The sequence below is a fragment of the Nothobranchius furzeri genome, chromosome 5, assembly GCF_043380555.1.
Source record: "Nothobranchius furzeri strain GRZ-AD chromosome 5, NfurGRZ-RIMD1, whole genome shotgun sequence".
Lineage (NCBI taxonomy): Eukaryota > Metazoa > Chordata > Actinopteri > Cyprinodontiformes > Nothobranchiidae > Nothobranchius > Nothobranchius furzeri.
This window is the reverse complement of record NC_091745.1, coordinates 6,900,907-6,916,223: the sequence shown is the minus strand read 5'-3', so window position 1 is coordinate 6,916,223 and position 15,317 is coordinate 6,900,907. Positions and strand designations below refer to the sequence as shown.

The 15,317-nt window shown below is 41.3% G+C and overlaps 1 protein-coding gene across 1 annotated transcript; it reads left to right on the top strand.

The window, feature by feature from the left end:
* Positions 1-1,867: 1,867 nt before the first annotated feature.
* LOC107378597 (lymphoid enhancer-binding factor 1-like) lies at positions 1,868-5,506 on the top strand. Its single transcript, XM_070551368.1, has 6 exons — positions 1,868-2,081; positions 3,778-3,816; positions 4,330-4,483; positions 4,572-4,679; positions 4,774-4,816; positions 5,445-5,506. Exons 2-6 carry the CDS (start codon positions 3,782-3,784, stop codon positions 5,456-5,458), a joined length of 354 nt encoding a protein of 117 aa, XP_070407469.1. The 5' UTR covers positions 1,868-2,081; positions 3,778-3,781; the 3' UTR covers positions 5,459-5,506.
* The last annotated feature ends 9,811 nt before the right edge of the window (positions 5,507-15,317 follow it).

The window sequence follows — 15,317 nt, the reverse complement described above, 5'->3', positions numbered from 1 at the left end:
GAAGCAAAACCATCATCATTCTGTCGCACACACACTTACCCTCTGGCCCACGACGACGTTGACAGCAGCGCTGCCTGTAACCTATGACAGACTGTCACTATGGTAAAGCTATGGAATCTTGCGTTACCATAGTTACAGCTCAGGTGCATCATTTAAAACGCTTTATTATTAAGGCTAGAACCTTCCAGACTTCAGTTCCATCTGGAGAGAGTAGGACCTTTTCTCTGCGGTCTCTGTGTTTGCTGACTTTAGTCTTCCAGAGAGCAGCTCCAGCAGGTAATAAAACTACCCACAAACAAACCAGCCCAACATCTGACATGTTTAGACTTTCAGATTTATCTGAAGTGTTTCCTGTGCTTTACTGGGAGACTTGAACATCCCTCAAGGTAAACTGGTTTTATCATTTATATAAAATACACCTGCTGGAAAAAACAAAATGAACAAAAACCCCGTAAGCAGGTCAGATTACAGATAAACAGTCAAGATAAAACTACTTTGAATCTGAAATATGAGTTATAAACATACATTTCTACAACTAGACCTGCATGCTATCTGCCGTGTGCAGTAGTGGTGTCTGGAGAAGGGACTGATCTTTATTTCTGCACCAGTTTGTCAGAGATATAAATAAATGCCACTTTTTCATCAGTGAATAACTTATAACTTTAATAATATTAAGTCAACAAACTATTTTGACTTGTTTACATTTAAAAATGAATCCATCAGCTAATAGAAGAGCCATTTGACTTGATTTAGCAAACAGAAAAGTCAAGAGGCTCAACTGCAGGTTATCTTTATGCACGTATTTAACTTCTAAGTAACGTATAGTTTTTGTCACGTTGCTCTTTGATTAAACAATACCAGGAAAACTGAAATCTCTGTTTATATTTATAACCTTTCCTGCTAAATGAGCATCAAGACCATGGAGAATTTTCTTTAATGCCAAACGGTTTGTTATTTGTCTGAAGAGGATTGCATCATCTTCTTTAAGTTCTGATATCTTTTTATTAAATATATTTCTACGTCATCAAACATCTGGTCTGTGATCCGATCATTATTATGCATAAGAGGTACACCTGATGGTGGCTCCTTTTATGTTAAATCACATTTAGAGGGACAGGATGACAAAATTTAAAATGCAAACAAAAAATAAATCTTTTAAAAAGTAATGAAGTTATTGAATATAATATAACATGTAAAGCTTTTCTTTATTTGTACTTTACTTATTTTCTTCAGGTCTACTTTTTACTTTTACTTCACTAGTTTTTAAAGCCACTATCTGTACTTCCTACTTCAATACAATAGGGAGCTAGGTCTCCTCTCTTCCCGGTCGGCTCACGGGTCCCCGGAAGAACGAAAACATGAATGCAAGTCAACGGAGCTAAAACGCCATTTTCTAATCCGCTGTGCCTAACGTCCTGGATCACACACATGTTGTACTTCAGTTTAAATGTAATCCAACGATGGGTGGTTCAGTCACGCCAGTCACGTACTTTGAAATTTATCAGCTTGTAACAGTTCTACGTTAGCATGACTACAAATCCGACATCGGCGCGTTGCGTACATGACGTCACCACAGACTCTCTGCCATTTTCCCTCTGTTTTTCTCCGTGCCTGCTTCGATGATGTCACTTTCATGAAGCGCATTTGTCGTCCTGGACTTATTACACAAAACTTAAAATAACGTTTCCCCCCTTTCGAAAAGAAGCCGTTCTTGGTATTAAAATGCATCTTCATGGACATCATGTGTGAAATCCATGGCACATAGCAAGCGGAATTAGAAAATAGCGTTTTTAGCACCGTTGGCTTGCATTCATTTTTTTGTTCTTCCGGGGACCCGTGGTCCGGAAGTAGATGGGTGTGACTTAGGCTCCCTGTGGAGCGCTGTATGTCATCTATGGCAGACTGTCACTATGGTAAAGCTATGGAATCTTGCGTTACCATAGTTACAGCTCAGGTGCATCATTTAAAATGCTTTAAGGCTAGAACCTTCCAGACTTCAGTTCCATCTGGAGAGAGTAGGACCTTTTCTCTGCGGTCTCTGTGTTTGCTGACTTTAGTCTTCCAGAGAGCAGCTCCAGCAGGTAATAAAACTACCCACAAACAAACCAGCCCAACATCTGACATGTTTAGACTTTCAGATTTATCTGAAGTGCTTCCTGTGCTTTACTGGGAGACTTTAACATCCCTCAAGTCAGGGGTGTCAAATATCCGTCCCGCGGGCTGGATCTGGCCCGCAAGCGGGTTAAATCCGGCCCGCGAGATGGTTGTGTAAACTTTATTTTCATACTTTACAATGTAGAGTGAAAATAAACTTATCTTTGTGAGCAAGTTTTCTCTGTAATGAGTATAAATAAAACAAAGCTGCGCTCAAGGCTCACACAAGAACTTGAATCACATCCTGAAGTTGGCCGCCACTCAGGATGTGACTTCTGATGTTGATGTGCTGGTGAAAGCTAAAAGATGTTAGGTAAAATGAGTCAAATACACTTTAAGTGCTGCATGAAACTGATCTTGCCATGTGATCTGTAAGCTCTTTGAATCACTAAGGAATGTTTTTTTATTTGTTGATTTATTTATTTATTTATTTTTTCAAATTTTCAAGTACACTTCAGGTGTTGTACTTGTACTACACTGTCCTCAGGCTCCAGCCTTGTTTTATATTGATTGTATTAAAACAAAGAAAACAATCTGAAGTTTTTTTTTTAATTTACCGGTCCGGCCCACTTGGGACTAGATTTCCCTCAATGTGGCCCTGAGCTAAAATGAGTTTGACACCCCTGCTCAGGGTAAACTGGTTTTATCATTTATATAAAATACACCTGCTGGAAAAACAAAATAAACAACAACCCCGTAAGCAGGTCAGATCACAGATAAACAGTCAAGATAAAACTACTTTGAATCTGAAATATGAGTTATAAACTCAGTAGTGCAGTAGTGGTGTCTGGAGAAGGGACTGATCTTTATTTCTGCACCAGTTGGTCAGAAATATAAATAAATGCCACTTTTTCATCAGTGAATAACTTATAACTTTAATAACATTAAGTGAACAAACTATTTTGACTTGTTTACATTTAAAAATGGATCTAGTGTTTAACGAGTTCCTGATTAAAAAGAGCAAAGGCTGCTGAATAAACCACATAGAGTAGAATAAAGTGATTTCTCCAGCTGTGCTTTTATAATCTAGATCTACACGCGGTGGCTTCTGGTCGCTGCAGTGATGCTGACTCTCAGCTGGGAGCGGTGGCAGTTTCGTTCACATCTGACCTAAAACTGAGCAGAAGGATGTGAACAGAAATCCTTTTTGTTTCCATCTCCGTTTGAGCCTAAAAGTGTGTTTCTGAACGAGCCGGATAAGAAAATGAAGCACAGCCTGATGTAAACAACACAACTGAAAGTTTCTCTTCACAGATCTGAAACCTGTTGAGACAAAAACATGAAGTATCTCCAGTGAGACTGCGTTCGGTTTAAAACATGAAGAATAAAATAAATTCACAACTGAAATCCAGACGTTTCACTTGGTGAAGTAAAACACAACAAACGATCTTCAGAAACTGGTGTTTAAACAGAGTGCTGGAGATGAAACGGTTCACATGTAACAGCAGCTGTTGCCTCAGTCGCCGTGATGAACATGGATCTGACCATAGAAACTGATCAGAGATCAGTTTGTTACCAGTAACAGTAGATGTGATGTTTCCTGCTTGATGTCTCTGATGCCATGATGTCTGACGTCTTGTAACGGGTTTTAAAGCTTCTTCTTCTTCTCATCCTGTGTCACAGAACGATGGAGCAATACATGCGCCTCCTGAGTTTTGACAGGTACATGGAGGACTTCGGGGGGGAGGGAGTTCTTCTCCCTTCTGGATGAGATCTTTAAGGAGCACCTTCCCATTCCTTTTCCTCCTCCACCTTCTCCTCTTGAACATCCTCCCTCGCCTTTCCTTCCTTCTATTTCTCCTGCTTCATCTCCCCCTCCTCCATCTCCTTTTTAGCTCCTCCACTTTATCCTACTGCTTTTCTTCACCTCCCACCCTCTCCTCCTGTTGTTTCTTCTCTGCCTTCACCTCATACTCCCACTGTCCCTTCTCCGCCACCATCCCTTCTTCCTGGTACTCCACCTGCTGCTCCTGCTCCTGCTCCTCATACTCCCACTGTCCCTTCTCCGCCACCATCCCTTCTTCCTGGTACTCCACCTGCTGCTCCTGCTTCTGCTCCGGTCTCCGACCCAAAGTCAGTTTTGATTTGACCGTTTCAGAATAATATATCTATAAAGTTTACCACGTTTCCAGGATGTAGATGCTGACAGGTGTGTGTTGTGTTTTGTCTCTGCAGTAAGAGAAAGCGTGGGCACCAGCAGGAGGACCGTCCCTATGTGAAGAAGCCACCAAATGCCTTCATGATCTTCCTGCGGGACCAGAGGCCCAAGGTGGTGGCTGAGCTGAAGCTGGCAGACAGCACTGCTGTCAACGCCGTCGTGGGCCAGAGGGTAAGTGTGTTTGCGACAGAATGATGATGGTTTTGCTACCGTGGATTGTTGTTCACCAACAGCTTGTCTCACTGTCTTCTGTTCACAGTGGAGGGAACTGTCTCCTGAGCAGAGGAACATCTACATGGACCAGGCTCACAAGGAACAGAGGCTCCACGAGCAGCAGCACCCAGGCTGGGTCCCCAACTACAACCGCGTACGTACACTCTGCTCAGACACCATGACCTCACACACCTGATGCTGATGAACACTTACTGATATAAAACTCTTGTGTGTGTTTTTGGGGCCAGAAGGCAAAACGCGTTAAGAAGGAGCCGGCCGCCAGCTCTGCAGGTAAGAAACATTTCTGTAGATCATTAGATGTGATGATGTCACCACAGCTTGATTGTTGAATGAATTTAGATGAACTTTACATGTGTGATTATATGCTTCATGTGAATGTTTGTGTTGGCATTCAGGCCGGAAAAACACACACACACACACGCACGCATACGCACACGCACACACACGCATGTGCACACACACATGTGCGCACACACACACACATAGATAAACACTAGGGCTTTGTGGGACAGGGTTTAGGACTAGGGTGGGAGTGAGACGGGTGAGGTTGTGAACCAGCAGCCTCGCCCTTCAACCACCTGCTCTAGCCCTTGACCTGTCCTCTTATTTTTTGCACCACAGACACGTCACGTTTTGTTTTTTTGTTTTTCTGGAGGGTGGGGGCAATGGTAAGTTGGGATTCTGCTATCTGCAACTAGTAGGATTCCCCTATCAGGACACCACCTCCCCTCTCTTATTGAGCGCGTGTGCACGCACACACACACACGCATGTGCATGTGCACACACACACACACACACACACACACGCACGCACACATACACAGGTGAAGGCTCCAGAAGTTTTTTCCTTTTAGTAAATTAACTCAATCGGTTATTTGTGTTTTTTTTTATATTCCAGGCTGGACCCTTTGACACCTGGACCACTGGACTCATTTTTTTAAATAAATCTTTTAAACGTTTTATCTTCGCTCCGTTTTTTGTTTTCTACACTTCAGTTCAACGTCAAACCTGAAAACTAGGCAATGAACTTGTTTTGAGTTAAAATGTTCAAACTATTCTCATTATAGTTTTTAACTTTGTCTAAATCTGAACCGTGTTTTTTTTTTTCTATGGTCAATTTTCCACAGCTGCAGCTGAACTAAGCTGCTTCACAAGGTGAGGAACAGACTAAAACCATCAACATATATTCTGGACAATTCGTGTCCATAGGCTCAAATTATACGTTTTTGTGCGCCATTTTGACCGTGTCACAGGTCCCGTCACGCCCAGACAATCCAAAAATGTGAAAATCAATCAATCAATCAATCAATCAAAGCTTTATTTATAAAAGAGAAAAGAGGTGGAGCTGAGGGTGAGGCTGTTCACTTGGAACAGGGTTGGAACAACTTAGGTGTGTTCTTGCTGTGTCTTTGTAAATCCATGCTTTCGTTCTTTTTTAAACACAGAAACAGTTTTGTTTACCTGTTTGTTTACCTGTTTGTAGCTACAAACAGGTAAACAAAACTGTTTCTGTGTTTAAAAAAGAACGAAAGCAAGGGTTGGAACAAGTTAACCAGTGTATCTACTTGCTAACTTAGATAACCCAAGAAGCTAAGAAGGGCTCCTTGGACCGGGGTATCCCACCCGCACAGCAGACTGGCTCCCATGCGAAGCTGTAGTCATGCTGGTTGCCTGTGGAGATCTAATATGGACTGGGACTGTTAATTTACAAGTGGAGCCTCAGACCGCTGTAATCGCAACAGGGTGCCGTGGCCTTTTACATCAGCTCTTGCTCCATGGTCAGAGATAAGCAGGACACTAGCTACATGCTAACCCAAAGCTAACAGACCGTTTCCATCCATTTTCAGCAAGAAAAACGTGGTAGAGCGAGTCCAAAGTAAAGGCACCTCAAGGCCTCCTCAGTAACGACATCATAACTAGGTAAGCTGACCGAGGATATCTGGCTTCGTTGGTCCACCGTGGTGAAAGATTTGCGTGTCCGCCGTTGTTGGTGGTCCCTTCTCCGGAAGCTGGAGATCAGCGGAACATTAGCTACATATTAACCCGAAGCAAATGGAGATGGTCCAGGTGTTTTCAGCAAGAAAAATGCAGTTGAGCAACTCAAAAGTGAAGCAGCATCAACAAAAGGAGCCGCGGTGTTTCTGTGGTCTCCCTCAGAGATCCACCAATGACCAGCATGACTACAGCTGCTGCTCTGGGAAACTGGAACAGTCAGCCGCCTATTTTCAGGTAGGAGCAGGGCTGGACTGGGACAAAAATTCAGCCCGGGTATTTTGATTGGAGACCGGCCCATCACCTGGTTTTTTTTGAAAAGGCATTAACCCCGGCTTTCCACGGGAGCCGTCAGCAGCACGTTACTGCAGCAGCACGTCATAGCTGCTGATAGGAACCGCTGTGGTCAACAGAACCTTTTCCACTGGAGCCGTCAGCAGCCGTCAGCAGCGCGAGTCGGCCGCGTCTCAGAAGCAGCATGTCGCGGCCTTTACGCGCCGGTTCTATTTTCTACGCGCGACGCCTCTGAAACGGGTCAAGTTTGACATTTTTGGGGAAGGAAAGACAGGAAATCGGACGCGGAAAAGGAGAGAAGCTACCGAGATTTTCAGAATAAAGAACGTACTGCTTTCCGGTTGCTTTACTTTTAAAAAAGGTTACTAACTGCGCGTCCCCGTGAGAAGTTATCACCTAGCTAGCGGTCTCCTTTGTTTTTCAGGTCCGTATTGGCGATTATAAAACGGACAGAACATAAAACACAAACCATGTTGTAATTTTCTCCTGCTTGTTGTTGTGTTTACTGACGAAGTCACTCGGTCGGTGACAGCTGCTCTCCTGCTGCTTCGCGTCTCGTGGGAAGGGCCAAGCAGCAGTTTACGCGAGCAAGACATGCTGCTGCAGTAACGTGCTGCTGACGGCTCCCGTGGAAACCCGGGGTAAGCCTTACGCTGTTTCTGACACACACCAACGTGCACTTTCTTATTGGTAATATTTATGTATCAATCTAATAAACGTAAACCTACACCATCCTTCCTATCCTGGTATTCTAAAAAGTAGGGTCGGGGGTAACTGATTATTTTTAAAACGATTATTCTGACGATTATTTTTTCGAATAGTCGACTATTCTAATGACTATTTAGAAGATTAATCTAGCGATTATTTTTCTATTGCACAATTAATAAAAACCAAAAAATCTCAAATAAATTCCCCCCCAAAAATTGAGAAGTTGTTACTCTAAGAGAATAAACACTACAGTCCTTCCATTTTGTATAACACTGCTTTTATTGTGTTGCGGTTGTTTATGTTCTGGTGACGTGTAGAACTTGGGAGTGCAGGCTGCTGCCTGAGAGGTGGTTGGAGAAGGAGTGTCTCCATGCTGCTTTGATTTGGTCACTTATGTGCATGAGGCAAGTGGTGTTACGACCCTTCCTGGAGAGTCACGTGTAAAGGGTTAAATTTACCTAAATATTACCTTATTTATTATCTCTTGATGTTATTAGTCCCTATTTCTGTGGTTAATTGTAAATAGTTTCTTGAAATGTTTCTCCTATTTTAACTGTAAATCCTTCTAGCTGTTATATTTATAACAAGAAACAGATATTCGGACGGAATATTTTCATGTTTATTCGAATATGATTGTGGAACACACCCAGCATCATTATAAATTAAGTAATATTTATGCCAATTTAAGCCTTTACGGGTGACCAGGACTCTGTGATCAATTTTTGGCAAGGGAAATTATCATTTGGTGCCATTTTTGAGGTGTTTATGAATGTGGAAGAGACCCAGCATCCTGCGATGGCACTAATAACATCAAGAGATAATAAATAAAGTAATATTTAGGTAAATTTAACCCTTTACAGGTGACCAGGACACTATAATCAATTTTTGGCAAGGGAAATGATCATTTGTTGCCATTTTTGAGGTGTTTATGAATGTGGAAGAGACCCAGCATCCTGTGACGGCACTAATAACATCAAGAGATAATAAATAAAGTAAAATTTAGGTAAATTTAACCCTTTACAGGTGACCAGGACACTGTAATCAATTTTTGGCAAGGGAAATGATCATTTGGTGCCATTTTTGAGGTGTTTATGAATGTGGAAGAGACCCAGCATCCTGTGACGGCACTAATAACATCAAGAGATAATAAATAAAGTAAAATTTAGGTAAATTTAACCCTTTACAGGTGACCAGGACACTGTAATCAATTTTTGGCAAGGGAAATGATCATTTGTTGCCATTTTTGAGGTGTTTATGAATGTGGAAGAGACCCAGCATCCTGTGACGGCACTAATAACATCAAGAGATAATAAATAAAGTAAAATTTAGGTAAATTTAACCCTTTACACGTGACCAGGACACTGTAATCAATTTTTGGCAAGGGAAATTATCTTCTTTCTTTTTTTTTTTTGCCATTTTTGGGGTGTGTTTGATGATATAGTAGGCAGTATGAGTACAGTAACATCAACAGATAATACATAAAACCTTTATTTGGTCAATTTTAGCCTCCATGAAAATGTGAGCGATTTAATCACTTTTTGGCAAGTAAAATGCCATTTTAGCTGTCTACAATTAAATCATCAATAAAGAGTTTAAAGATATTTTGATGTGTTTCTTATAGGTAAACAGGAGGGTATAGTCTCTATTTGGCAAGTGACAATCTTAATTTTATGTGCTGAAGTGCTTTTATCTTGTTACTTTTAAATAGAGCAACGTAATGTATAGATATTAACCTACACAGTGTCATTGTAAAGCCAAAGCTTGATCAGTTTAAATACTATTTTTCAAGTAAAAATGTGCCCCAAACTAGTTAACTGTGGCTCCATGTCAAGTGGACTAAAAGGAAGGAAGGGGAAAAAATCAAATCGCTGGAGAATTGTTTATTTCCATTTATACAACGTTTACATTCAATACAGGGTGCCATTTTACATTGTTTATTTATTTTTTTAGTATCAAGGCTGTAACATAAAGAAAGCCAGTTCTTACCACAAACCATCTTTCAATCGCAAATATTGCAAAAAGGATTAATATATCCTCATTGTAAACGTTAAAGACAAATAGCAACACTTAAAACAACTTCCGAACTGGAAAAACTAATATCCGCGTTAAACACCTGTTTAAGTACCAGAAGAGGTTATCTTTGCTTTCTGAATGTCCATATTGCTAGTTTTAGGGCGAAATCCTGGGGAATTTTGTCTAGAAATGCAATTACCTAACCGTGCGCGATCCCGCGGTGGCTAATCATTTTTTGGCAGCGAGTCGATTTATGGCACAACACCGGCTCGGGTTTCTCCTCCTCCTCCCTCTTTTCTTCTCCAACCTGTCGCTGGGCTGAGGCTCCATCACTTCCTAAATTGATTTTACTTGAACCTTCACTACCAAACAACTGTGAGATTTTAACACATGTGCCAGCATCAGCCTGAAGGGCCAGTTTCTTTTTTAGTCGAATTTTCTCCGCTCCTCCTTTCCGTTTTTTGTTCTCCATTTTGTAAAGCTCGTCTGTCTGTTTACTGAGATTCACAAAAAACTGGTGGGTGCATCAGACCTCTGGCTATTGGTCCAGCCCAGAGTGTATTATTACCAATTGGCCAATCCACCAACTTTTGCGAGGCGTCGCGTGGGGCGGCGCGGACAAGTTGTCCGCAACAACTAGAGGCAAGAAAAAACAAAAAAACAAACAAAAAAAAACAGACACCGGCCCATAAAAGATGAAAGGGTCGGCCCAGCAGGCAGTTGCGCTATGCCCTATGGTCAGTCCAGCGCTGGGTAGGAGACAGTAGAAGCTGACACCCACTTGTAGCGGAAATCCACATTTTATATCCTCAGGTCAACTTTGTATGGATTTACACGGAAAAGAACAATAACATTGTCGCACAAAGGGTTCTTTCACATTTAGCAGAAGAAAATAAAGAGGGGAATTTGAAACTGGCCCACAGTTGGGCATTCTGGTTAACATTTTTCTCCCAGGAACGTAAATTTTACCAAGTGACTTGTTAAGCCGGACATTATCAGGACTCGGTCTGTCTTACCTCAACCTGCCAATAACTGACTCTTTCCCCCCCAGGCCGGGTGCTCGTAAAACTTCTCAAGGGTCATTCTGGAAGATTCCAGCATCTTGCTTTTATCAAAACCCTGGTATTTTTCTGTTTATCTATAATCAAAGAAGGTGTTTAGGTTGTTCAACCTTAAAATAGAAATCGAGATACTCTAAGATAAAATCTTATCAGCCACAGACCTAAACAGTTTGTTCTGGGTTTTCTTGTATGTTAATATGAATCATTTGGTGTTTCTCCAGTTAAAATTCATGCGAATGGTAAAACTTCAGTTTAAATACATGAATTTTATTCTTTCCCATTTAAAGTAATACTTTGATGGTAAAGTAATACTTTTTGAGGCTTTATATGAATAACTATGTTAAATTGTGATCATGGACTTTCCATCTTGGAGAAGGTAGAGTTTATTTGGAAGAGCCACAGTACCCTCCAGTGGTTTTTGAGTAAGATACAGACGTGCCCAAAAGGTTATATAATAAGCACCCATCCCAACCTCGTGGTGGCAGTTCATGAATAAAGGACGCCTTAAGCTCATTCCCTGCGGGCTGTTTTCCATCTGGCCCAGCAGAACCCGGCGCTTTAAAGTAATTAGCTCTCAGAAGTTACGGTAAAACATAGAAGCCACTCCGTTTCTTTTGTTTTGACGTCCCACGCGCAACCGGAAGTTGATGCGTTCAAGACAAGTTAGCACATTAAGAGTTGAAAGCAATTTGGAACAGTTCTCCTGATTCGGCACCGTTTGTGAATCTGGAATCACGCTCCGAATTCCACGTTTCGGTGCAGCTGAGTTGAGGACCTTAAAGTCAAGCCACAGTGGAGGAACACATAATTCTCCAATCCACAGACGCCCGTTGACCAACTCGGAGGCCAAAATTCCTGTGCCCAGTTTGCCCATGTTATAATCTGGCCTTATCCAGAAAGGGTGAGGTAGAACACAGCGAGATAACATCTGTACGTGGTTTTGATAATAACAACTTTATAGCTTATTTGCAAACCAAATTATTTCCATCCAGAGCTCAGATTTCTTAGATACGGAGATTCTGAATACATTATATTCACACATAAGTTCCAGACACCATCCTGTAGTTCGCATCCACTCACAATAAATAATAGTTTAAACATTTTGTCAAGTCTTAATTGTTTGTAAAATAAATTCTTAATTTTTATTAACCTGACTGTTTCTTGAATCAAAACGAAGTGTGTACGATCCCTTAATGAATAAAAGAATCCTAGAATCTTCTGACTAAAACAAATAAAGACCAGGCAAGGTGATATTCTATTGAAACAGAGTATTACAGCTTATTGGTCTCAAGCAATGTTAATAATATAAATAGCTCTTAAAGCAATTTACTTAACCAAATATACTATTCATCTAACATCACAACACACACACACACACACACACACACACAGAGAGACTCTCTCTTTTCCAACAGATAACTGTAAAGACACTGCAAGACAAACTAACAGCAACTCAAGTACTTTCTTTCAACAGGAAAGCTTCATGTTCGCAAGGCCAGGCGCCTTAGACCTACTCCAATGTTTTTTAGACCTGATTTTATGGTTATATGTTACAAAGTCACAATATTTTTCAACAACTGGGCACCATTTCATTTATTTTCAGCAACATTTTGATGGACATTTCCAGAAATTAATTGTAAAAACTACAAATTGTCTCTTTAATATTTTGTTGCACAGCCTTTTGAGGCAATCACTGCAGTCAAACGATTCCTGTAACTGTCAATGAGACTTCTGCACCTCTCAGCAGGTATTTTGGCCCGTTCCTCATGAGCAAACTGTTCCAGTTGTCTCAAATTTGAAGCGTGACTTTTCCAGACAGCATGTTTCAACTCCTTCCAAAGATGCTCAATAGGTTTGAGGTCAAGGCTCCTAGAAGGCCATTTTAGAATAGTCCAGTGTTTTCCTCTTAGCTATTCTTGTGTTTGTTTTGGGTCATTGTCCTGCTGCAACACCCACGACCTGCAACTGAAACCAAGCTTTCTGACACTGGCCAGCACATTTCTCTCTAGAATCCCTCAATAGTCTTGAGATTTCTTTGTACCCTGCACAGATTCAGGACACCCTGTGGCAGATGCAGCAAAGCAAGCCCAGAAGATAATACATACAGTATAGAGTATAATGGTTTAATGTAATCCAAATTACATTTTGAGATGGCTGAAAATGTAAAATCTTGTGTTAATGGTAGAAAGGCTCCAAACGGGGTTAACATGGAAAACGGGCCTGTGTGCACAGCATGTTTTATTAATCACATTTTTCACAGTGCGACATGATTAGTCTGATGACATGTCTGACTCAGGTACACATTTTATGATTTATTCCACAACAACAAATGGAAAAGTCATATTTTTGTTTTATTTTCCATCTGTTAGTCTGCAAATGCAACACTGGGCATGAAAATCTATGCGGTGAAAACAGGAGGAAAAAAGAACATCAATATTATTTCACAGCTTCAGAGAATCACTAAAAAACAGCCTGTCATCACACCAAGATGTGCAAAATGTTCAAGTCACGCCAGTGTAAATGCAGCTAATTCCTGAGACTTTTAGGAGTTTGGACTTTTTTTTTAGGCTGCAGAGTTCCTGGATCCAACACACACTGAGGTCTGATGAAGTGGAGCAGCTGCAAAAGCAGAAAAATCTACTTTAGCCTTAAATAAAACAGAACATTCTTGTAGAAAGTTTTGTGCCAAGTAAAAGTGCACTCAGCGTTTGTCTTAGATAAAGGAGCACAATCATAATCTTGCTCTTATTGGGTTTGAAACAGCTGAGTTAAAGCCCCTGGAAGCGTAAACACAGAAAGATTTCTGGGGCTCTTATGCACACTTGCCCTCGCCTCAGATTATCCATAACACTCTGGGAAATATCAAATTAAATGAGCTTTTTAAAGAAAAACGAAAACACAGACAGCCATTATTACCACAGGCTGTTGTTAACTAATGCCCCCCCCCCCCTAAAAAAGGAAAACACGACAGGAGAACATGATGTTCCTCATTCCTGAACGTCTCCAGATTTAAATAGTTAGACCTCTCAAGTTGTCAGAAGGACGAGGTGCAGCTTCAGACCTTCTGGTGCTCCACGACCACATTTTCCTTTTATTGGGTTCATTCTCAGCTCACAAAGGTAATTAGATAATGTATTCTTGAGTTGTGGTTTGTACCTTGAGATGGATTTCCAGTCTGAAATGATACACTGAGGAACCTGTTCATAACACAACACATGTTGTGCAGGACCGTGTGTACTCATGCATGTTTGTGTATTTTGAAAGAACAAGTACATGGGCAGTACATGCTGTTTGTGCACTGTGGCTATAAGCATCCGTTTCCCCCTCTGTTGAATGCTGACGGTTTACTACTTTGTTAAACTGGTGGCTTCCGTTCAGAATAGGTGCGGACACAAGTGGGCACTTCCATCAGGACTCAGAACAACCTCAGGCTGTAATGCACATCATTCATGTTATTTTTAGGCCAAATAAATAAAGTAACGAAAGAAAGTAAAGATCAAAAACAAAATAATGTTTTTATTACATGTGGTTGGTTCGTCATGGACCAAAGCAACTTTGTCCTGTAAAACAGCGCCACCTAGAGGAGTCCAACATAACCAGCATGTAAACAGAGGCTTTACTCACAATGATAACAGGAGTTGTAAAAGGGCAGCCTGGCCTGCCAGACTCGTCCTCTGTTTAATTCTGCGCAGAGAAAGAGTCTGGTAACTCACAGGCAGAGAGGCACATGAGGGGCGGGACTAGGCAGCTCAAAAATGACCAGTCAGAAAAAAGGCACAAATCCTGGCTTTACCGCACAACACGGTAGATTTCTAGTTGTAGTAAAAAAAATTGCATTTGGCAATGGCGCAAACATCTTTTATTTTTTTTAGAAGAAGAAATGCTTTTAGCGCTTCTACTTTTTGTGATTTTAAAGATATTCAAGTCCTTTACAACAGAGGAAAGAGCCGCAGCAACTCCACCGCTGTCTTCGTTGTTTATGAGAAACTGAGCGTCGCTGCGTGTGACGTCCGCGATGCTGTAGTTTTTTTAGCTGTAGTAAAAAATGAGTCTGGCGACAGCGCAAACATCTTTGTTTAGAAGAAATGCTTTTAGCGCTTCTACTTGTGGTTTTAAAGACAGGTTCAAGTCCTTTACAACAGAGGAAAGAGCCGCAGCGAACTCCACTTCAGTCACCATGTTTATGAAAAACTCGGCGTTGTGGTGTGTGACGTATGATACTCAGCGCTGATTGGCTCGGTCAGAATTCTCACGGGGTGGGGTTAATTGAATAGGAGGGTTCCCTGACTCTTCCTCAGTGCAGAATTAAACAGAGGAGGAGTCTGGCAGGCCAGGCTAGTAAAAGGGCAAGTCACCCCCAAATTAACTTTTTTTGCTGATAAACTGTATAATTGAGTGTCTAATTGTGCTGTAGACATGTGTAGTCAATAATTTGGCACTTTAGTGCATCTTAGTTAAAATTTAAATATTGTCTAAAGCTGTCAGTGTCGCACCCTCTTCAGGTAAAAACCTTGCACTATAACTGAATTTAAGTCTACCATTGCTATTGGCTAAAAGGTACCCTATGCCATTAGCTGGTACCATATGATGTCACAATGCTGCTGTGAGCCCTCTCAAGTCTGCCAGGCAATACCTCTACGTGGCACAGTTTTCAAACAGGAAATGGGAGTGGAATTAGAATCTGGCAGAGGGTGACTTGCTCT

Coding starts and splice junctions, on each gene's coding strand:
- LOC107378597 (XM_070551368.1), top strand. CDS start 3,782: ATGGAGCAATACATGCGCCTCCTGAGTTTTGACAG. Junction 3,817..4,329: donor CGCCTCCTGAGTTTTGACAG/GTACATGGAGGA, acceptor TTGTCTCTGCAG/TAAGAGAAAGCGTGGGCACC. Junction 4,680..4,773: donor GGGTCCCCAACTACAACCGC/GTACGTACACTC, acceptor TTTTGGGGCCAG/AAGGCAAAACGCGTTAAGAA.